Raw genomic sequence first — 23,764 nt, forward strand, 5'->3', positions numbered from 1 at the left:
TTACAAACCCATTGTAACAAAGCAGTCTCTGTCCCAAAGAACTTGCAGCTGTAGTTAGGGGTGGTGGCAGGCAGTGACACCATTACCCACGCCCTGAGCTGGCTGCGTGTATAGAAACTCTGGTCCAGAAGCCTTTGGCCAATACTGTGCTGAAACTAGTGAGCCCTGCTGCATGCAAGTGGAGTGCCAGAGCGCCATGCTCAACCTGACACCTACCGTCTGCTCCAAATTCTGGCCAGCCTACGGTATGAGCGGGAATGGCAGGTCTCTGCGCTCCATCCGCAGACACATGCCCTAAGGCTCCAGGTCACTTGAGTGGAGTCACTTCAGACTTGTGAAAAATTTCATCAAAACAATTAAGAGTGCCCTTGTATAACTGTTAGAGTATCATGACCTAAATAAAACAGACAAACCAAGGAAGTGCTCGCTTCTGCAACACGCAGGCACACGGACATTAAGGATTTGACCCTGCAATTTGATAAGCAGCCAGGTCCTAATCAGAGAAAACAGACAAATTTGGGTACTTAGCATGTAAGCAGTTGGGTGGAAAGAAAACTTGATTTTGATGTGCTCTTGTTATGAAATTGCTCCTTATTTCTCCAGGCTTTAATTCTCTCATCCGTGGTCTAACAAACAAAGTAGGATATTCAGCAAAAATTGTATTGTTAGGCTTGCACATATGTGTAGTAATTCAGGGTTACCAAATTGATTTGTTGTTGCAGTCGTGGATAAAGGCAGGCAGGATCTCCCCGTATCGCATTTGAGAAGTATCATGTTTATCTGCTTTTGCAATACAGCAAAAAGTTTTGCTGCTTTTCTGAGTCATCACAACACCACCAAATGAATAATATTAGCAAATGCACTTCCCAAAAGGGCTGAAGTGCAGATTCCCTTTTGACAAGGCACCTTGTGGACTTTCTTCTGATTATTTTATTCTTGTAGTTACACGGGCTGAACCTGTAGTTACAGAGATGAAAGTAGAAAGCTTCAGCTTTCTGCCCTGCTTAAAATGAAGGCATGAGGCTGGATATTGCCTTTCTGCAGACTTGGGCAGAGTGCTCTGATTCTGCTGCAACACTCAGAGGTTAGATGTCAGAGTTACCTTACCCTGTAAAATCAGCTAAGAAAGAGCTGCGTTTCCTGACATACTCTTTTCCTACTTTTTAGGGACTTAGTACTTTTTCAATAAAAATAAATTTAATTTGTGGCTACATTTCAGCTCCATTGGTTTGATGGTATAAGTGGAGCAATACCGGCTTTGGATTTAGAGCAGTCGTGTGGCTGAGTCTCTCTGTGCAGCTTTCATGTGGTCGGGTGAGACATTCTTAGAATCCCCAAACATTTTTGAAGATCCTAAACTGGAGACATTCACAATTCTTCCCTCCCTTTCTACCATTAATCCTTCATGTTTTAACAAGCACTGAAGTTAATACAGCCTACACTCTTTCCTGTCACACTGGGCCCCCCTCCCTCCTTTCTTTCTCTTGAATAAAGCAATCTGTTCTTTCCAGTCCGTACTCTTGTAAATCAAAGGGATAGATGTCGACACACACCATAACCAAGTATAAACTTCCTTTTTTTAATTAAACAGGATTCTGACATTTGGTTTGAAGAAGTGTTTGTTTGGTTTTATTTATTTTTTTAAATATGTGAAGGATGTCAACTGCTTTTATTTTATTTTTAGTAGAAGACAAATTTTGTATGGTACCACAAATAATCTCTAGCACAAAATATTTCAGATGCTATTTCGTAGCTGAATAGGAAGAGAGTTGGGGAGAGCAATACAGAAGTCTTGGCATTTAAAGCTTTTAGAATTAGGAGTTAACTTCTTTGGTAAAGGTTTCCGTACACATAAATCATGTTTTAGGTACCTTTTCAAATTTAATTGGGAAAAATAGTAATTCTGTTGCTATCTTCTCTGCCGTTTGCTTATTACTATTAATTATACTTAGACTTTTATGTGAAACACAGAAATATCCAGATTCATAATAGCTGATACTAAAAATAAGCAAGACTCTTGGAAGGAACATAGTCTCTATTTCAGTGTACAAATCCAGGTACCTCAGTAGCCAGGGCAAAGTCACCCTAGAATTGCAGCACCTTTTGTGGTGCAAAAAGGATGTAATAGGGCACTCAGCCAGACAAACCAGCGTTCAGATCTGATACCGCTACTTTCCATGCTGATTCTCAGTCCTTGGCCTGGCAGGAAAAAAGGGCTTTATTTAGTAACTCAGTTGCTGTTTTGTTTCTAGAGGATGATTTTAATCCAACTTTACAGTTGAGGTATATCATCCGTATGTGTTCTGGGGCCACATGTAAGTGTGTGTAGCAATGCAAGCATGAGGAGATGGTCTCCTGATTGCCTGGTCAGAAGAAGGTAGGGCAGCTCTCAGAGGTACTGAGAGTGCTTAGACTCTTTAAATGCTGTTCTTGAGGAGGAGGAGTGAGAGCAAAAGGTTATGAGTAAATTGTACATGTACTTTTGGCCTTTGTCTTTATTTATTTATTCCTCAGGAGGGCAGGTATAGGTGATCAGAGGTCCAGTTCCTATTCTTCAGTTCCTGTGGATAAAGGACTGTGAGTTTGGCACTTTTTCGTGGTTCTAGCTAAGTGACAGTACCACAGCTTTGTCCCTCTGCACTCAGTCCCTCTAAGCCAAGTCCCTCAAGCATGGAAAAGGATCTGCCTCTTCATGTCAGCTGCAGTTAATTTTGTTGCCCGCTGTTGTCTGTGTTAGACTGACCTATAGTAGCATGCCACAGACTGTAGTGCTTTTTCACATGTGTTTGCTCAGCTAGAAAATCTACCCAGGAGTTTCCTGTGTGCCTGCTGCAATATAACCTGGTATTTTGGAGTCTAGAAATGCCTGTGAACTCCTCAGATCACTTCTTCCCACTGACAAAGTATTGTTTTGAGATCCATCTGGTGTCAAGCATAGGCATATGGCACCAGTATGGCAGCGCTGCCTACGGGGGTGGTTGCCTGCAGAAGAGGTCTCGCTGAATGCAGTAGTCGTTGCCTATTGAAAGTCATTATTGTTTAGCACCCAGGTCTTTGTGAACTTGTTCAACTGGTGGCTGGGCAGAGTGCCATCCGAATCTACGGACACGAGCACAGACAGCTGAGTCTCTGGGGCCTTACACACATCAGATGTGGGTCCTGAGGTCAGGCTTCTCAGTAAGGGGAATCTAAATGACTGTGTGTCCCGAGCATGTGTATCTGTGGTTGAAGGGATATGCCATCATTAATCCAAATCTGGGCCAGATTAAGCTTCTAAAATAAAAACCAGCTCTGCCAGCCACTTGAAGGGGGCTCGGGGCCTGTTTGAATTGAGTGCATCAGCGGGGAGGGAGGTAGGAGGCAGAGGCAGCTGAGCAAAGTCACCACCCCCTTACCCCTATAGCGCTTCTCTCCATACGGGCTGAGACGATTTGACAGCTGCCAAAACAGGGGGCCGGGGTGTGCTGCCTTCGTCCCTTCAACTGCAGGGCCTCTCCAAGGGCTGGGCAACACTTAGGTTTCTGAGGCCAGCCCTCTCTTTGCCATGACAAGAGCACAGACATTTCATGCTTTGTTTCTTAGTTACGTTTTCAGCGCGGTTCTTGTAACAGCTGGGAGCAGGAGCTTTAGCATTCAGGGAGCGGGATCGCCCATTTGCCAGACAAAAATCTCAGGTTTACCAGCCTGGGCCTGGCTCCCCCTTTTGCCTGGGCAGTGCTCCCACCTGGAGCTAACTCAGGCTCGCTCATCCTGCCCTTTGAGAGCTGCTCACCTCCGCGGACAGGCAGAGCATGCACAGGGGATGAGGCAGCAGCACGGGCATGGTGGCACTCACCAGAAAGCCATCACCAAGATACAGGAGTAGAAAATCTGGGTGGAAGATCACAAAGCCAGAAGTACCAGAAATACTTTAGTAGGGTTGCTGACAAAGCTAAGGAGAGACAGAAAAAGCTAAATCCAGTAGACTGTATTTGCATAGAGGGAGAAAACACCAGAGCATTAAGCTAAAGTGAATAATTAAATGATTCACTGCACAGAGCAATTCAGAGAAATGAAGGTGACCAAACACTGGGGTTTGCCTGTCTCTTGCGGGTCCTGTCAACTCGCAGACACAGATGCTCTGTGGCACCCATAAAAAGATAATGCTGGGAACCTCCTATTCTAAATGCCGCTTTTATACTGTGGACACTAAACTCCCTGTGGAATTGCCTTCTGACATGATCCCTCTTACATTTCTTTATGCACTGTTGCCATATACTATGAAACTAGCTGCTTCTGTCCTCTGCAACGGGTAACTAAGCACCTACAGTGTATAAAATATGCCTAACTGAAAAACTGGGAAGCTTTATGGTCGTTATTTAGTGCCGTGAGATTTCCCTAGAAAGGTGTGGTAGAAGTGCAAAGAGGGATACGCTGTTATTTTAAAACCTGACCATGCGCTGGTTCCTCCCCCTTTGAAGTCAGTGGCAAGACTCTGTTTTAAAGGAGCAAGACTGCTTGAATCGGCAAACAAGAGGCAGCCTGGAGGCAGAAGAGGCTTACAGGGAATGGCTTCTGCTGCTCTCCTTGAGCACAGAGCTGTTCAGACAGACTGGAGACCTGTCTGCCGCTCTCTCCCATTAAGGCTAAGAAATGAATGCTTTTAAAGTTGTTAAATGAATGGGCTGGATCTTAACAGCCCTTTCTCATCTGAGTGCTGCCATTAACTTTAAGAAAATAATCACTGTATTAAGTGCTATGGAGTGAAGTCCTTAAATTGTTAAATTCTAATATTTGACAGAAGTTTTTTCTCGGTAGAAAAATAATATTGACATAATTAAAAGGATGTGAACATTTCATCAGTTAAAGAATGCAAGTTACTTTGGAGCAATACGTAAAACTAGAAGCAGCGCAGAGGCCTTAAGTCCGTGTCATGTCTGTAGGTTATTTTTGAACTTTATGAAAAACACACTTTAGCAGTTTATATCCTGACCATTCAACTGTATTCTGGGATTCTGAATTCAAAAACATGCTAACCATGAAAACACAACATTTAAAAATACACCGTCCACTTGGTTTTTTGCCCTGCTTCAGAGTCTCCCAAGTTCGTTTCGGACAAACTGAGAACTTTGTTGTGGAATGACTGTTTGAATTGGGGTTTCTTAAAATACATGTGGAGCCTTGTAGCTGCTGTGGGGTGTACACAGTGGTGGAGCTGTACTATTTTAAAATCATCTGGTTATTTCACTTCATGTAAGAATATCTGTCAGCTTAGTTATAAGGAATGAGAGGGGTTGATTAAAACAACTCACGAAGCAATTAAACAAAGAGATAAAATGTAGAACATGTGCTGTAGGGTAGTTTTAATTATAATGTATGGGGGATCTGTGGAAACCGGATGGCAGCTGCATTGTAGCTGAGTTTTAAGCCCCTCTTAGCAGTACCGAAGTCCTGTTGCTCAGAGGTGGGTTTTCTTATCTGTAAAGCTAATAGGTCCTTTGGAAATGGTGTTTGGAAGCTACCTTTTGTTGCTATGACTGACCATAGTGTAATTACTATGCTCAAGTGCTTAGATAGATACGGACTAAAATAAGCAATTATGTATACTAATCATCTAGTCATTAGATACTAGACTATATAACATCAGAGAAATGTATGCAAAAGCTTTAGTCAAGAAGGGAAGGGATCAAAGATGTCAAGTGAACAGCCATGAGAATCCAGAGAGAATGGGGAAGAAAAAAGGTAGTGGCAGCTTATTTCATTGTCTTGGCGATCTTACTAGGTCAAAAAAACAGTATTGAATATACTGCTGTATGCTATAACTATGTCTACTAAGTTAATTTAGCATATAATCTGGCTTTAAACAATAGATATCAGGCAGCCACATGAATTCAGTAAAAACTATTTAAACTTCCCATTTTGCTTTATTCTTATTAACCTAGTTATAGACATCAAGAGTTAGCATAATTACTTCTAGCCATACCAGAAGGGGTTTTAAATCTCTGGTGTAAGACTTCAAACCAGTCTCTAGCCACTAGAAATCAGGATGAGGAGCAGTAAGGAAAGAAGACGACACATCTGCCCACGTCAAAGTTTTTACAACCCCATCCAGTCCTGCCAGAGACAGGGTCATTAGCTAGGTAGACATTGGGTCTAGTTCAGCTTGGCAGCTCCTATGTTCCCAATTCAACAAAGTTTACTCTGCAATGCTTTTTATGCAACTGAAATAAGGTAATTTAGTTAACCCTTTGTCATTGAGTAATATGGGTTCACACATAAGAACATCACCACTTCAAAATATCCAGTCATTAAACTATAACAAAGATTTGTTACCAGAACTCATTGGAAACAGCCAGAAAATGAATTTTTAAGAATGTGACCACTAACAGTGAATTTAACTTTCTGACTGTAATTGCCGCAGCAGTTCAAGTCTTGCTCTGCGGCTTGTAAGCATCACTAAAACTGCCCATGAAAAAATGACATTTGCTTCTGTTTGCAAACTGTCTTTATTAGTATGTGAATTCTCAGGAAATTCTATGAATGCTGTAACTTTTGCTTTCTAATTTGCATAAAACAAAGACATAACATCCAGGACCAATTATATAAAAATGGGAAGTAATTCCTTAGAAAGAGGATGGAGGACTTGAAGGAGTTACAGCTTGTTGCTCTTGGCTGTAGCTTGTTGGCACATGAAGGTGCTGGGGACTGTTCCCTTGAGGACGTCAGATGTTGTATGTTATTTTAAAGAGACTGGAAGGCGGTAGTTGGGATAGATACCCATCTCCGTACTGGCTTGTGGGGCACTCTACCAGATAGCCATGGTAACCGTTACACCAGTCTGGCTCCTCAGCATCCCCAGCTAAAGTAAATGTACAAAGGCAACTCAGCTGTCATTAAAATGAGGAAAAGCTCATTTCTGCTCAGTGTAAGGGAAAGTGTGATTCCCTCTGTTATTAGAAGAGGACCTCTCTGTAGCAGAGAAATCAGTCATCGATCCAACAGTGAGACACGGCTTGTCAGCTGATGCTCTCAAGGCAGCACACCTTGAGGTGAACTTTGGAGGGTCTCTCACAAACTCACCTCAAATTATTTGAGAGTTAAAAGCTAGAAGAGCAATAGGGGAAGAGCTCTCCCTGATGGGAAATCATAGACCAGGATGCCAACCTCTGTTGGGTTGGTATCTGGTTACTTGAAGTTCTCACCTTTGGAAATGAAATTAAGCACTTCCCCATCACTGTCATGGAGAGGTTATCTCAGGTTTTTAGCATCACGCTAAGACTCATCCTCTGGTGCATATTTTCCCTAGGACCAATGGAACGACACATTTTAGAGTCAAAATTAGCTCTTTGCATGTGTCCTATTGGCTTTAGCAGAATTACTGGTGTGCAAGGAATATGAATAGAGCTCATACAGTGATTTCTAAAATACAAAATGCTAATTACAATATGCTTCCTTACGGAGATAATTGAAGATGACTGACCATGTAACCCCTCTCTTCTTCTCTACCTGTTTTACTCCAGTCCTCCGTGATGTCTGTCTGTTTTGCCCGCTTTCACCCAAACCTGGTCGTTGGTGGAACATACTCTGGCCAAATTGTCTTGTGGGATAATCGCAGTCACAGGCGCACGCCGGTTCAGAGAACTCCCTTATCTGCTGCTGCTCACACGGTAAGGGTAAAAATCACCTCCTCCTTTCCTTAGAGGAAATGGTCAGCGGGGAAGTGGAGCTGTCTAGTTGTGTCTACAATGCTGGTTGCCACACAGATGAAAAAAAAGTGTGGCCCTTGAAGGGAAAGAAATAGATAAGAGAGATGTACAGCCACCTCCTGTAACTGCTTAACCATCACACTTCGTATGGTCAGGTCAGGAGATTATCCTCATTTCCAAGGAAGAGGGCAGGATCAATTACAACACTTGAGTGAGGGACCTTTGTGCCAGCACTTGTGGCACTGTGACTCTTGCTCTCCATTGCCTGTAAAGAGAGCCAGGTCACTATAGGGACTGTGTGTCTGTCAGTCCAGCATAGCAGGCAATTTGAATCATTTATGTTGTCTTGTACACAAGTTTCTCTTTTGAACCAGATTAGGCACCTACGGTGGTCTCAGTGGAGTCCTGTAAGTAGGCACTGGTGCCCTTGAAAAGAGTGTGGCAGTTTGCTTCTGTTTTCCAGTAGAGCAATACATAAATGCCTGTCATGGTCTCCTACTCCAGACAGGGCCATAGGGCAGAGCTTTCACAGTGAGGGGGAGTTTGTTTCAATAGAATGATGTGGAAGAGCATTTTGCCAACACACACAGATACCTGCAGATATACTGATGGTGGCACAGGGCTCCAGTGATGCCTGGGAGATACACAGGCAGAGCACTAGCACAAAACGCCTGAGAAGGAAGAGAGTTTTTCTGTGATACAAAGATGATGGTGGTGGTAGAAGACTCTCTTACATTGCAAAGTAGTCATATTGTGCCGGAGGAAGAGACAAGCCTGGATTGCCTGCTAAAGTGTCCTCACTCTGCTATGGTGCTGACCTCCAGTCCATTCTGCACTCAGATGTTGTGCAATCTTGAGCTCTCCTCTTCCAGAGTTTGGGCTCAGGCAGCCTGTTCATAAGAGCTGGAAGGTGTACTCTGTGGATGGTAAACATACCTCATCTTGGGAGTGGGCTTGAGACCATTCCTGAGTGGGAAGCGGAAAAGAAAATACAGGCTGAAAGGAGGAGAAAAATGTAATATTATGATATAAGAATGCAGAAAAATGCAGATTTCCTGCCACATAAGAAACTGAACTACACAAAGCACTCTGAGAGATAAGATAATAATCTTGTTCTAGCAGAGCGAAGGATCAGACAAAGTGATAGGTCTTTTGCACCTCCAGCTTTTACAATTCTGCGATTCTTATCTTTGGAATTTGCAGATCAAGGTTCAGCTTTTAGTTGACTGTGACAACATAATCCCTGATGTTAAAAGACAACTCTAGAAGCCGTGCCACATGAATTAATGCAAAAGATTCAGCGTGGGGCCAGTATTATGATGGCAAGTCTCTTATATTAAAAAATGACAGGTGTGCACAGACACGCTTAGTGGGCCAGGCAGTACAAATATTGTTCCCTAAGTTTCCACTATCATGAATGTTGATGTAATAATCTCATGATATGTGCCATGGGTTGCAACGTCAACATTGCTTTTCATTTCCCTAATGTTTTTGCTCATTTTGTCACCAGTAATGTTGTTCAATCTGCATGCAAAGAAACAGTCTCTCTTGGAAGTGCAATTTAGAGATGTAGCAGACCAGAAAACTAGTGGCAAGAAGCTGACTATCACTGAAAATTGAACAACTGGGACTCAAAATCTAGTGGAAAAGAAAAGATTAATGGGAAGTAATTTGTTTACACTCAAAAAACGTTAAAGACAAAATTGTACCTCCTGGAATTATATATTAAACTAGTTTTATTATTGCAATAGAACAATATGTGATGTTTTGCTTTTGACAAATATAAATAAATGACTTTCAGTTGTGGATGGGCACTTTATGTGCTGTCATGGATTGGTATAAATAAGAGTTTACACAGTCTAATGTGAGGAAGCATGATGTTTTTAAGGAGTGATCAGATTTTACAGTAAAAGAGTGCTTACTTTATGTTCATATATAGGAATCACTGTAAACGAAGTCTTGATTGCAAAAGTCTGGCTTGAATCCTAGCTGCCAAGAGAAAAAAAAAAAGGAATAAATTAAGACAACTCTGCTGTAGCAATGTTTCTTTATGTACTGCTAGATACGTGAGTTGAATAGTCATTTTTTAATTTGAACTTATGCCATATGTGAAAATGGATTTTTCTCTTTTCTTTCTCTCGCTTTGTTTATTTGAAACAGATAGAGTGTATTGTTATCACTGACTTAAACCTCCCTGAAGTTTAGTATCACTGATTGCCGCCTGGATTCACCAGGAAAGAGAATTCTACCCGCAGCTTACTCACTAATTTCCTTTCACACCCACCACACATCTGCACTTGGGACAACAGGAAATTTTTATTAAGACAAAGCCCTTTTGCATGACGATTTCATTTCCAAAATAAATAAAAGCAAGCTGGCAGCAACCCTTTGAAAGGAAGGAGCTTGTTTAGACTTTCTGTTACATACAGTTGGTTGTCTTTTTCATCCATTTTCCTTACGTCTTTTCATTTCTGCCGTGAGTTTTATTGTGCATGAAATTGATGGCTGGTAGCCCTGATTAAAGCCAGACCTGGCACACTGAGGTGCTGCTGGAAAGACATGGCTCGCTTTCTCCCTCCCCCGTAAATATTTTAGATACTCCGCTGCTTGTTTTAGCTTCCTCCCGCCCACTCTGTCCCTGTCTGTTTGCACTACTGGAGGTCAAACGCCCATGAAAAAATAGTTCTATGCTTATTTCTCACATCAGTATGTGCTAATCATGTTTAGCACTGGGGTCATTAGCTCACCACTAAACGGCAAGAAGGTCCATCGTACGAGGGTAATAGTGTGAGACACGAGGGACAGATGGGGGTCCATTTCATGATCTGGGGGAAACCAGGTGCCTGACAATCTTGAGAGAAAGAGAAAAATCAGCATCAGAATGGACCTTGCGACTTACTGGTGCGTACAGGTGGCCTTCAAGCACAAGGTACCATTTCAGCAGCAATTGCTGAATCCTTCTTCGGTGTGTGCACACACACACTGTGCATTCAGATGCTGCCCTTTTTGCATTTGGGGAAGGGGCATTTACTGGGCCTGCTCAGGTATCGAACCCGAGAGCTAGCCAGTGCTCTGAAGATTTCTGCCTTTCCCTACTGACTGGGTAGGTGACCTGCAGCTGGATCTTAAAGTAGTCTAAAATAAGTGGTAGTTCTGCCATTCCTTTCAGCAGGAGCAAATGCTAGGTTTCTAATCCTACATGGAGCTGGCTTAGAAGCTCTATAGGGATCTCTTGTAAGTTGGTCCTAATTTTCTTTAAATAAGGAAAGTATTAGTGAAAAGTATTTTTTCTTCCTGGAGATGCAGATCTTCTATTCATTGGCAAAAGAGGCAGAGAAATACAATTTTTCTTTGCTTGACTTGTATATATCTTACCCTTAATTCAGCAGTATCACTTGTACTGTTTAAAGGAAATTAAATCTTACTGTTCAGTCTGACTGATTTTTCACTCTGGAGATTGCTGAACTTGAACCATCCCTCATATGTCACCATCAGATATCAGATGACAGTTTAGGCTCAAAATGTTACCAGGTTCCTTGGAAAAGGAATAGGCCAAGTTTCATTATTGCATACTAAGTGGGATTCAGCCTCCATGGAATGGCTATGCTATGGTGAACCAGGTGTAACACCCTAAATTTAGTCACTCCACATTTATAATGACAGATTTAAAAAGGTATATTGGCCAATGCTGGAGAACGCTGATGGGCTTGTTCATGTTTTTCAGCTGGAGTACATTTGCAAATATTTAGCATGCAAGCCAAATTCTGGAAAAGTTCAAGTTTTATGCAGCTGTTTTCTTGAATAAAGTTTTCTTTTTTATTCCATTTGGATAATTTGCCTCTTTCTGCCAGTTATTTTCAGTGTCAAAAGCCATCAGTAGAATGATATGTGTCCCTGTGGGTGAAATCTCATCCACATAATTCAGTATTTTCACAGCATTACTCAGCTGGGTTGTTTTATTATGAGGAAAATGAAACTTTGAAAACATTTCCACTTCCATAACATACCTCTTAAAATTTAAATTAAAAAAAAAAACCCAAACAATTCCTATCTGGCAAAAGCCGAGGCCTGTATTTTCCAGGCACTATGTGACTACTTAATCATTCTTTAAAATAACATATGAGACATTAGAAATTTGTTCGTGAAGATGTGAGAACGGCTCTCTGATTTCCAGTGTTACTGTGTTTTCAGCATCCTGTGTATTGTGTGAATGTAGTTGGAACACAGAATGCGCACAATCTCATTACTGTCTCTACGGATGGCAAAATGTGCTCCTGGAGCCTGGACATGCTCTCAACTCCACAGGTGGGTTTGTTTTCACCTATACAGGGAAAAAAAGCACCTTCAGTAGAGCAGAATACCTGCTTAATGGAACATAGCTCCTAAAAGCCAAAACCTCACGTCCTGTACAAACTAAAACCAATGGATGCACTTGAAAGAGTACAGCTTGCTTCCAGCAGTCTCTGCTAAGAGCCAAAACCCATTTCCTTTACCACAAATCATGTAATTATTGTAATACGTTAATACATAGGTCAGTTTCAAGTGAAAATGAAATAATCCATTTTAAAGCACGGTAATTACAGAAGTCGCCTGTGGTATAAATTGTACTTACTCTACAGCATTGTTTAACAAATATGGACTAGATTGCACTGCTGCTGAACACACCCTAGACACTACGGGTTTCCAAGGCACGCAGTCAGAAAGCTTACTTTGCTGCCTGCCTTCAGTAGCCAAAGGAACAAACAATGCAAATCAAAAGTTTTAGAACTAATTTCCCCCTCTGGAATGTTTGCTACTATTGTCTTTTCCCCCCTCCTCTCTGTTGTATCAGAAATGAAAGGAAACCCAGGAAAATTGTCCAAACCACTAGTGATTATAATAATGAAAACTAAACAAAGACTCTGATGCTGAAAAAGGTCTACGGAAAGCATCTTTTAAGTGTTATCTTCTGGAGTAGTACATTTTCTATCCCAATGCATCACTCATTTTTTATACATAATTTCTTAGAAAAAAATAATTTAATATCATTTTTACTAAGCATCATGGGATCTGATCTTGTTTCAAAATGCTGCGTAGAAACTCCTCTTAATGATTCCATTAATCATCCATTAATCATGCATTAATGTGCAATTACTATCAAATTATTTGCTTTTCAGTGTTGACACAAGAGGTGGGACTCCTCTATCCTAACCTTAGCCGTCTAAAGTTAGGTGCGTGTCAAGTCTAAGCTAGTAATTTGAGTTCCCTTTACAGTTAATGTAGAGAGAGACTGGGCACTTCTGGAGGACGACTCATCCCATTCCAGTGTGAAATACCATTTCAGATACCCACCATGGGCTACAGAACTGTCAAATGTTAGGATGGAAGGGGCTTCTGGAAGTCAGCCCATCTACTCCCCTACTCAAAGTGAGATCATGTTGCTCACGCTCATCTAAGGCAACAGTATGGGTCTGGTAGTTGTGTCCTGGGACTATGAGAAACCAATACTCTTCTGGAATAGAAGTGGAGGCATCTAAAATGGCCCAGACATCTATGTTTAGGCACCTGAATCCCTTCCCCAGTTTCTCACTTAAACATCAAGAAGATAAATCCCACCCTTATGCATTCACTTACTGGAATACTGAATTTTGAAGCAGAGATTTGTGAACATCTCAGTTCCAGTACTTCATCACTCGGATGGAATTTCCGTGCTCCAAAACTGCCTTTCAACAAGGATGGGAACACACCCCACATTACGCTGAAGTTTGGCGCATGGCTCACGGTGATACAGAAAAGAAAGGCACAGGATTTGATGTCAAGCTACATGCCATAGCTTTAAATTGGGAGGAGCAGAGTGTTGCTGATGTGCATCAGTCGGAAACTTTCCGAAGACACGCATCCAGAGCACTCGTGTACAGCTATGGTGTAGGTGCTGGGAGGAGAGGGTCCACCACAGTATCTGGCTGTGTCTCCACAAAGACACTAAATGATGATCTCACCTCAGAAGATTTTCACAGAAATATATGGTCCACAAGTGCTCTGCCGATGCATTTTCCAGGTCGTGGTTTGCCTTTTTAGTAGAACCAAATGTATTTCGAAGAAAAGTATAAACCAAGCAAAAGTATTTCTCTATGGGTTTGCAGCCCTCTCCTCTCACAGAGATGCCCGCTTTCTTTAGCTACAGCAAAAAGCCCTTCTGAGAAAAATGCTACAGGCTTTGGCCCTAGAAGAATAGCAGCTTAGACATTTTAAACATAGAAAACATACCCACTTAAATAGCTAAAAATGAAAATTGCTAAATCATTCAACCCCTTTGTGGATTCTTGGGTTACACCATTTAGGCTGAACAACCAAAAAGTTGTGCAAAATATGCTCAAAGTGTACCCATCTTGCAACGGCCACAAACTGTTCATGCTGGTTGTACTTGCAATAACAAAAATGGGCATGCTGATTTACTTTGAAATATAGCTACCAAATGAAAAAAGAAAATACGCTTGCTGGTTTGTAGCTTGATGGTGGAGTCTAGAGGGAGTGTTTATGGTTACCTCAGAAAATCCCTGAAAAGCAATGCTTAGAATGGTGGTAGTGACAGGACCCCAACTTTTTAGTTTTGTTCTGCAAAGGGACAAATGGCACAGTCTGATAAATGCCTCAGGTGCACATGACACTACCTGTGTTTCCTGACAAACAATTGATTTAAAACATGTTTATAAATAGAAGGGTATTGCATGTTTTATTAGAGCCTGAGGCTGGCAAGTGTAACCATTAAGGTATTATCTTTAGTTTCTGCACCATTAGATTTTAAATTCTCACCTGTCATCTCTGCCTGATTTAAGATGATGTAGCAAAGACCAGTGCCTTCCAGCTGCTCTCAAACGTGTGACAGACAGTGGTGGGGATAGCAGGAGCAGTGCATCCTAGTTTGTGACATTGCATCTTCTCGCAATGTCCTATGCAGAAACCAAAGCCCTGTGGCTGGGTCAAATGATTTCTTCTTTCCCTCCTGCTACCATGTGTAACATTTAGAAATTAATTAGAAAAAAAAAAACAAACAGCCAAACAAAAGGATGATTGCAGAATAATAACAAAGACCTGTTTTGGTAGGAGAGCATGGAGCTGGTGTACAATAAGTCCAAACCAGTGGCGGTTACAGGAATGGCTTTCCCAACCGGAGATGTCAATAACTTTGTCGTTGGCAGTGAAGAGGGAACAGTCTACACAGCCTGTCGCCATGGAAGGTGATGTTCAGCATTTTGTACTGAAATAACATTGTGTACCTGTGTTGGCGTGAGGTAGTCAAGTGTGTGTGTGGAGTGTTTCACGGTTTTTCTCTTGGATCAACGGTGTCTGTACTGTTCTACTTCGCACAACTAGGACAGGAGTCGCCTGACTTTGAGCATCTGTGCTACAGCCTGTTATACTGGGGTAGTTGCCCCAGGCTCCCTGCGTGGTTGGTGGGGAGCAATGACTGCTCTTAGGGTTTGATTTCCTTTACCTTTTTCAGACATCTGCCTGAAGAAGAGATGACTGGGACCTCAGAAATGCCTCTTCCTCACCCGTGAGGTGAGACGGAGGTCTAGCCAGCTAGCTGAGATGTAGGTATCTATGTCTGGGCAGGTCAAATCAGGCCCTAGGAAACAGTTTTGTTGCAGGGTAATCAGGCCTAAACCACTCATAAGAGATGGTAATCCACTTTATTTTTTACTATCCTCAGCTCCATCTTCAGTTTCCACAGGCATATATCAGAGAAGAGCCACCATGGGCACATGCGCGTGTGAGAAACAGAGCGTGCATGTCCCAGTGCACGGCCATCCAGCAGCAGGTATTCCCACGCAGCACTGCAGGCTGCGTCTGCATAGCCAGGCTAGAGACTGAGCCCTGCTGGCCCCCGCTCTCGGTGGGCAGTTTGGACATGGCCACCCTCTCCAGGAGGGCAAGAGGGTTTTGTTGTACAGCCAGGAGCCATGCCACACTGTTTGCCCTCAGTCTGGGCTGCCGCCTGGTTTATTCGCTAACACGGATGTAGCCGCAGTGTGCCACACAGGTACACAAGCTCTGGCTGACCTGCTCCCAGGACTGGTACCCTGTGCTCTCTCACACATGGTGGTCATATCCCTTCTCCGCATAACCCAGGCTGTAGTTTAATACTGCAAGTTCCTTATTTTGCACCCCGTAAATCTGCAGGATGCTAGCGTGCTCTGTTAGTTTCTGGTAGTAGTTTCATCCTCTGGGATGCTTGAAAGGCTTTTGTAAAGAACAAACTTTTTTCACTGATAGATTTAAAGCTCACCCCCACACTTCAATAGTTTGCAATATTCTCTGAATTCATATTTTATCATATTCTGTGTTTCTGTTGACCAAATAGACATCGATACACTGGTTTAAGATTGTAAGGCTTCTATTACGCATTCCTAATGTTGTATAAATACTGTTTTACATATATTTTGTTCAATGTAATTTTTATTTTAAAATATTTTTATTTTAGCCTGACTGCTGACAGTATTGCAAAATTGTGTCTATTTAGGCATTATACTGATAGGCTGCGTGGCAGCTGATGGTTTGAATTAGTCTTAGGCTGCTAGGATAAATGAAGCATGCCCAAGGGCATTTCTCACTTCTGATCTTTCAGACATGCCTTGTTTGTTCCTCACACAAGGAGGAAGGTGCCAGATCCTCTTGTTAGCCCACCTTTTTAGCAAACCTTCTGCTGACCATCAACAAACACACTCCTTTTCTGCTGCTGCCTGTCTTTCCTAGAGCTTTTTGCTATCATCCCCATTTTATTTCCAGAGGCTCCTGTGTCCTTCAGCCCAGCACAGCGGGGAGCCATATGTTACTCTGGAAAAAGGTGTGTCAAAGCACAGCAGATAGATACACAAGATGTTCTCAGTGCTCCAGAACTCCCCTTATCCAGCCAACTACATGGCAGACAGGTGGGGATAAAATAAGAGGTGTGCTTTGTACCCAGCACTGCAGAGGCACTGCAGAACTCAGCCCCTGTGAGTTCTCCAGCACATGCTGTGAGGTCTGGCAGGGGAGCCTAAGTGAGGCCTCACTGTCATGGTCAACAGGAGAGGTGAGGGGACACCACACTAGCAATATGAGGGACCAATTTCCTCCAGTGCACCTCCTCACCTCTTTGGGTACGCTGTATTCACACTGGAACAGGGCTGGCAGCCTCGTCAGAGCTGTGGCTATTTTTAATGTATTTTCTTCCATTGGCAATTTTTCCATAATGTAACTAAAAGGGTAATTTCATTATTCCCCTTTCTGTATACACTGTGAGACAGCACTGACAACTGATCTGGTGTCATTTGCTTCCAGGAAGAAGAAAACTGCACACATTCTCTCTTTCTTACACAGCGTTGTATTTTTCCTTCCTAATAGCTATTCTAGCCCCAGGCTGATGAAATGCACATCTCCCCTTGTTCAAAGTAATGACTGTATGATACCTGATCACAGGAACAGTTCCTTCACTTTTTGTGAAAAAGGATTTGCTTCCTAGTGACTTGATTGACTGCTGTGGAAAGTTATTTTAGATATTTAAGAGAAAAGAATTGCTCATGATAAGTCATTAACATGTTTGCATTTTTATTTTAATGGTTATTCCTTGTGATAATGGCTTACTCAGAGGCATAAGCTATAGTATAATTGTAATTTAGAATTATTTTATAATTATACATAAATGTTATTTCAAGCTACAGTAGTAGACAGTGTATGTAAAAGTGACTAAGGCAAGTCTTCAGAAGTAAGAGAAAGTCTCCCTGTGCTGGATCCTGAGCATTGACTGTGCCCACAGCAGTAAACCTCTGCAGGCAAAGGCCTTACTGAAAGGAGACAGATTTACAGATTAAATGGAACTTTAAAAGGAAACAGGAACCTAAGAGTAAAGAAAAATAATGTTAAATCACCAGATGTCAAATCACCAGATATTAAATCACTCTCTGAATGCAAATGTCTCTTCTTCCTGCAGTAAAGCTGGCATTGGTGAAATTTTTGAAGGCCACCAAGGACCCGTCACAGGAATCAATTGTCACATGGCAGTGGGTCCAATTGACTTTTCCCATCTCTTTGTCACATCATCATTTGACTGGACAGTCAAGTTGTGGACCACAAAGGTGAGAAATCCAAGCTGGTGTGGGGTGGATAATGCTACTTGTGAAAATGCCGTTGTCAAAAATATTTCTGTATTGTCTATATCAAGTCCTAAGAATCAATTAATTGAAAGGCTGTGCTTAGAATAGGCATAGTGATAAAATTGTAAGTAAAATATATACCTAGTGTAACTGTGTCAACCATATTCACCTTGGAGTGTACCCTGCCCTTTAAAGGTAGCTTCAGCTGGCCTGCACTTCAGTATTAACCCGAGCACTGAGCAATTTCACTAGGCAAAGAGATTAGGATGTCTTGTACTGCAAGTCATCAAACAATCCATCCAGCACTCCCTGTGCAGGCTAAATTGCAAGGCTAATACTATGCACCATGTTGGTGCAGCAGCAGGAACACTTTCTTCTGATGAAGCAACAGGGGAAGCACACTTACGACTTAATGCAATCAATATCACTCGTGAAATTCATTGCTGTAGGAGGTTGTGATAGCCAAAAAGTATAAATTGTCCCAATGACATTAGACACTGATGGCTGGAAGCACGGAGAAAATACATGCTGGAACTTACATTCATGACCACCATGGATCTACTGCTGACTACTCCATGGCCGAGTCGCCATGACCTCTTACAGGGAGAGCACTATGAACAGCAGAAATGAATACACAGTCCTGTGAAGCTTTGAAACCCAAACACCCCACAGAACTGTATGAATATAGGGTAATGACAGCATGAGTGAAAACTGTGGGACAGACTAAACAGACCAACCTCTTTCATTGTACAGGCCGAGTAAAACAGGAGAATGAGAGGTAAAATCCTAATTATGTAAGTCATCTAAACAGTTATTTTTGTCATACACCAGAGTAGAGAACTGCCTTCCAAATGCCAGGCTTTTGTTTTAACCATGTTGTTATGTCTGCGTTTGGTTCACATCTTGAGCTGCACCCGGCAGAGTTCCAGTACTGGAAGCTGACCCCAGTCAGGAAGTATCTCAGCGTGTATTCCTCCAAGACATCAGGGCTTGGAGATGCTCGGACAGATGCACAGCAAATGTAAATACAAAAGTGATCAGAAGGGCTCATGTGACAGCCTTGTGCTGGAAACAGAAGCACAGTTATCTAGATAGTAACTTGAATCAGCTTCCATAGTAGCTTCACAATGCATTTGTGAATGGCCTGATCCAACATGCATGCAAATTCACAGGTATCTTTTCCTGATCAACAGTGCCACAGCTGACGGTTTTGTCTTGAGCGTTACATTTTAGGAAGCTCGTTATAAGAAAGGTGCATGATTTACCTAATTCGCATGTAACCATATACATCAGTGGACCCAGCCTTAACCAATGCAGAAGTGGTCCAGGGGAGTGGTCATGGGCAGGCTGGAATGGGTCTGGGATGGGTCCTAGGTGGTAAACGTTAGAAAGGGCTGCAGGATAACCAAGTGATGGAGAGCTTAGGTGTTAGCTGGTTGGGGCTGGCTAGGCTGTTTGGTGTCTGAGATAAGGGAGTCCTGGACAGTGGCAACTGGTGGCAAGGGAATATTGAGGGTGGAAGTTGAAGCCGAGTAAGGGGAAAAGAATTTGTGGAGACTGGGGGGAAGATGAAAGGCAGGTACTGAATTCCAAACATACATGTCCAGAAAAGTCTAGGATGAGTATCTGACCCTCAGCTTGAGGTTGAATATGGTAATAAGGGTCTCATCCATCTGCAGCTTAAATGAAATTATATTAAGGGATAATAAGGCCTGTTTTTTATTTTAAACTCCTGGGATTTTAGAAGTTAGCAGTAACACTAACACAGCATATATTGGGCACAAAGACACTGCAGTTAGCAGTACACAGGTATCCTTGTGGAAGAATTCAGTGCCAAAATGGTTAGGTCAGATTCTGTTCAATACAGTCAGTTTTCAAAGAACCAAACCATTTAAATTTCTAATTATCTATCAAGCTGTGGCTCACCTGGCAAGAAGGGCTTCCTGAGAAAGCTGTTTGACCTAGCTGATGTGAGCTGTGACATGCATGTGACACACCACAGCACCACTCAGAGCTGGAAGCCGCGTTGCTGTATTGGATCACTTGCTTTCTTCTGGAGCAAGTTTGAGCAGCAGCAGCCCCAGGCTGCTGCACTGCCAGCCACTGCCCTGTGAAGACATCCTCTGAGACACTAGACAAGTTCTTGAACTGTGATGAATGTTTTCTTTTTCTTCCAATTTGACTCCGGCAGAAGTTTCTTTCCATACTGTCTGGACAATTCTCTTGGCTGGAACTATTACATGTTTAGGGCTCTCCTTGTTCAGTTCCCATAGTCAGGGCCCAGTCAGTCAGTGGGCTTTGAATAAACCCATCAGCATGTTTGATCCTCTGAAAAAAATAGTGGATTGATATGAAGCATTGAGTGCTACTGCTGGTTTATGAGAGTTTACTCAGAATTGTTTTATTCCTTTGGTTTCTTATCTGTAAATTTAATCTCTCTATCAACATCCAATGCCGTATTGCTTTCCTGCTTCTCCCAGCGTTGTCTACTTAATCCTGTGCACATTATCCTCTTTGGTCATGAAATTCAATTCCTTTCTGTTTCACAGGTTCAGAGTCAATGTCCAATTGTAAAGTGAACCATAAAAGCCCTGTGTTTATATTGTCTATTGATGTTGTGTAGCACCCTGGGGTGCTTACGAGAAAGGCACTTTCATAGCAGGCATTTGACTGATGGATTGAAAGCACCATCTCCCTTAAAATCTGGCTTGACATTTTATAATCTGTTTTTGTGGTTAACACATTTTCTATCCAAAGGCAGTTCAACAAGGTGACTGAGAATGAGGTTTTCACTAGCGGAAGAATGAAGGTTTTGTAGATAACACTAATACAAGGTTCACATTATCACCCATCACATTAGCCAATAATTAGATCCCTGGGTGAATAGTAGGCCACCAGAAGCAACAGGAAAAGAAAAGGAATTTGCAAAGATAGTCACTTGATAGCCAGGGCATTAGCCGGTTCCTGATGAAGTCAACAGGGCTTTCAACTTGAATTCATGCTACACCATGTGAGCAAGTCTTGGATGCAGAGCTGTCAAAGGGAAGTCCTGATGTGAAGTGTCTGCGGAGCTCTGCCCTTAATTAGGTATTGTCTGTATGATGCTTTGAAGAGGTAAAGTGCTAAGTGGAAGTGCTAAGTGTTGTTAATTAATTAAGCACTAATCCTCATGAACGAATAGCATGAGGTTAAATAATGAAATGTAAGTATTGTTGTTATTATTACAGCAATTGCTGTTTGGAGTGTGAATTTTTAGATATTGTGTCAAGGGACAGGAGCTAGCTTGGAATTGTTAAAGCATAGCAAAACATAAGCTAGTTTCAGCTGAAGCCTAGAAGATGGCTTGTTTGCTGCTGAGGGAGTTAATAAAGGTCTGGATAGAGAGCTGGATTTTGTTAGCTCTTTCATCCTTCTCCTTTATCTCTTATCCTTCCATTGAGGGGAGGTGCTAATGACTGTTTTTCTTCTCTTGCATCTATGCCTAAGTCATGCTCAGATGGGCAGTTGACTAGAAGAGAGACTGGAATAACTGTAACAGCATTGCTGTATCCCCATCCATGCTTATCTCCCTCTTTGCCTAATGTTTAAGTAATGGTGGTGAGTGCCATAATCAGAAGGAGGGACAGAGGTGAGCAGACTGGTAGTAGGGCCACCACATAACCATTAGCAAGGACTAATTGAGCCAGAGGACATGTGTGCCTTCAGTGATAGACTACCTACTTTTCTGTCCGTGCTCAGTTTTGCCTTACTAGCATGTGCATCAATGGTAGCTCCTTCCTAATCCCTCTCCTTTGTCTTCTCTTTCTTATGCTCTTCACCTGCTGCTCTGCTCTTTTGGTGTCCTGTGTTGTTCCAGTCTGCAGTCTTTTGTGCTTTTTGAGAAACCACATTTTAAACAGCAAAAATTCACATTTCTATGCTATGTGCCTTCACGTACATTTTTGTACCTTCAATATCTTATGCCCATCTGTTTGCTTGCTGTTTATCTTGGTATGATCCAGTCCTCCTGACTCTTGGAGTAAATTATTTTACCTTGCACTTTCATACCTTCCTATCAGCATATAACTTCAAACTCCACTAGTTTTAATTTGGTCTAGAGGTTGAACACCGTCTCCTCAGAGGTCAAGCTGAAGCCTATCACTAGAGCAATGCAAAGAAGCATGTGGTGGTGGTGGTAAAGATAGGTACCTCTACGCCCCCAATCCCCTTCCCCAAAAGCCTAGCTGATAGGATCTGATAGGATCAACTTGATAGACCACACTTACTGTGACGGAAAATGGTGTAGAACAATGAATCAGAGCATTACATGATTGTGTGGATTAGTCACCAAGAAAACAATGCACTCACAAATGGGTAATTTTTAAAGTTTACTAAAATAAACTTTAGTTAGGGTCAGGTTGTCACTTTTTTAAGATTAAGAACTTACTATTTTTTACATTACAAATACCATGTATCAAGATACCTGGTTACTGGCTCAGATTTTTTTCTAGTATAATTTCAATCACATTAAGTGGGTGAGTGAGAGCCTCTTGTGTTATAGATAGCATGGCCTGAAGTTAAAGATACAAATAGAAATGTAGTCAAACATGTAGTCATGATAAAAGGACAGTAAACTTAGTGAACTGTTACAACAACTTGGTGAATTCTCCCTCATGAAAATTGTTTTAACTGTAATTGGAAATGCTGGAGTCAATGACTTGATTTAGTGAAGTCCCATGGCAGGTGATCAGAGTGGATCACAGATTAGAGACACTAATGTTAGTGGTTAATGGTATATAGCCCAGTGGTTTGGGCACCAAGCCACGCTGCAAAGGTCTGCCCGAGTAGGACTGGAACATGGGTCTTCCCCAAGGGGAGGAAGTGCTGTGATGATCTTGCCATTTTGCTCTGAGCTGTATCTTGTGCCTGTGAACAGCTCTGGTCTCTCTGAAAGCAGGATCTTCTAAGAGTAAGGCTTATTTATTAATGTGCTGACACTTCCTGATGAAAACCAGTTTTGTCCACTTGGGGCCAGCCCTACTTCTCCAGTTTGTAACAGGATCAGACTGGTCTCCAGCAATGAAATGGACTGGTGAAATGCAGAGGTTACTCATGTACCTTATCTTGCATACTCTTAAGTGTAGATCAGAGCTGGACTTAGTGAAATTTAGAAAGTATCACTACTTTCAGTCTTGAACCTGTTAATTCTTAATGTTATTTTCTAAGCTTTCCTAAATCCTTTGGGCCATATTGAGTCTTCTTACATTACATGAGGCATTTTAGATGACTCTTACTGCATATGAAGTTGGATCCTCCTGGATCCTTTATTATTTAGGGCTTCCATACTTTGGTTTCTTTCGCAGCCACTGGCAAGAGGTAACTGCAATGCGTACATTAGACATCTCTTGGAGGTACCACCATTACTTCGCACCACTGACTATCCAGGAGCCCAAGTCTGGCAGACGATCAGTTGTTGTAGCTTTTGATGGCTTTCTTGCATCTGGTCAGCCTCAGGTCGTATCTAAACTGGCAGATGTGGCAGCACTTCTGAGCTCCTGGGTCTGTCTTCTTATTCTGGCTTCTCCCAAACTACTACCAGGAAGGAATCAGCCTCTTTATCGCATGCCACACACACACAGCTATACCTTGATTCGGCAGCCAGAAAAGCTAAGATGCAAGCAGAAGAAAGCCAGGGTGTGCTCTGATCAGATGCTAAATCAAACTACAGGAGTGTCAGGACCTCAGGCTTTCTGTACTTACCACACCGCTGAATCTGGATGCAATCTGCATCTGTCTCTAGTGCCATGGTGGGTGATCTCAAAAGGGCCCAGAGAGTTTAGGGAGGCATAAGAAATAACATCCAGAAGAAAATGAGGAAAAGAAACAATGTACTGTGAGGGAGACCAAAACTTTTGTCTATTTTGGGAGTAGGTGGACTGAATACAGACAGTTCTCCCTATTTTCTTCTCTCTGTGGAATCCTTTA

At 42.2% G+C, this 23,764-nt stretch overlaps 1 protein-coding gene across 4 annotated transcripts in view; it reads left to right on the top strand.

Moving 5' to 3' along the window:
* The window catches only part of DYNC1I1 (dynein cytoplasmic 1 intermediate chain 1), a 180,396-nt gene that overhangs the window by 120,567 nt on the left and 36,065 nt on the right, over positions 1 to 23,764 (top strand). For all 4 annotated transcript variants that reach the window (XM_009286345.2, XM_009286344.1, XM_009286346.1 and 1 more), the window contains 4 exons: positions 7,500 to 7,646; positions 11,877 to 11,990; positions 14,769 to 14,902; positions 17,638 to 17,782. In XM_009286345.2, the coding sequence (XP_009284620.1) occupies positions 7,500 to 7,646; positions 11,877 to 11,990; positions 14,769 to 14,902; positions 17,638 to 17,782 (540 nt within the window). The remainder of the gene's footprint in view (positions 1 to 7,499; positions 7,647 to 11,876; positions 11,991 to 14,768; positions 14,903 to 17,637; positions 17,783 to 23,764) is intronic.

This window comes from Aptenodytes forsteri, unplaced genomic scaffold (assembly GCF_000699145.1).
Source record: "Aptenodytes forsteri isolate BGI_AS27 unplaced genomic scaffold, ASM69914v1 Scaffold55, whole genome shotgun sequence".
Taxonomy (NCBI): domain Eukaryota; kingdom Metazoa; phylum Chordata; class Aves; order Sphenisciformes; family Spheniscidae; genus Aptenodytes; species Aptenodytes forsteri.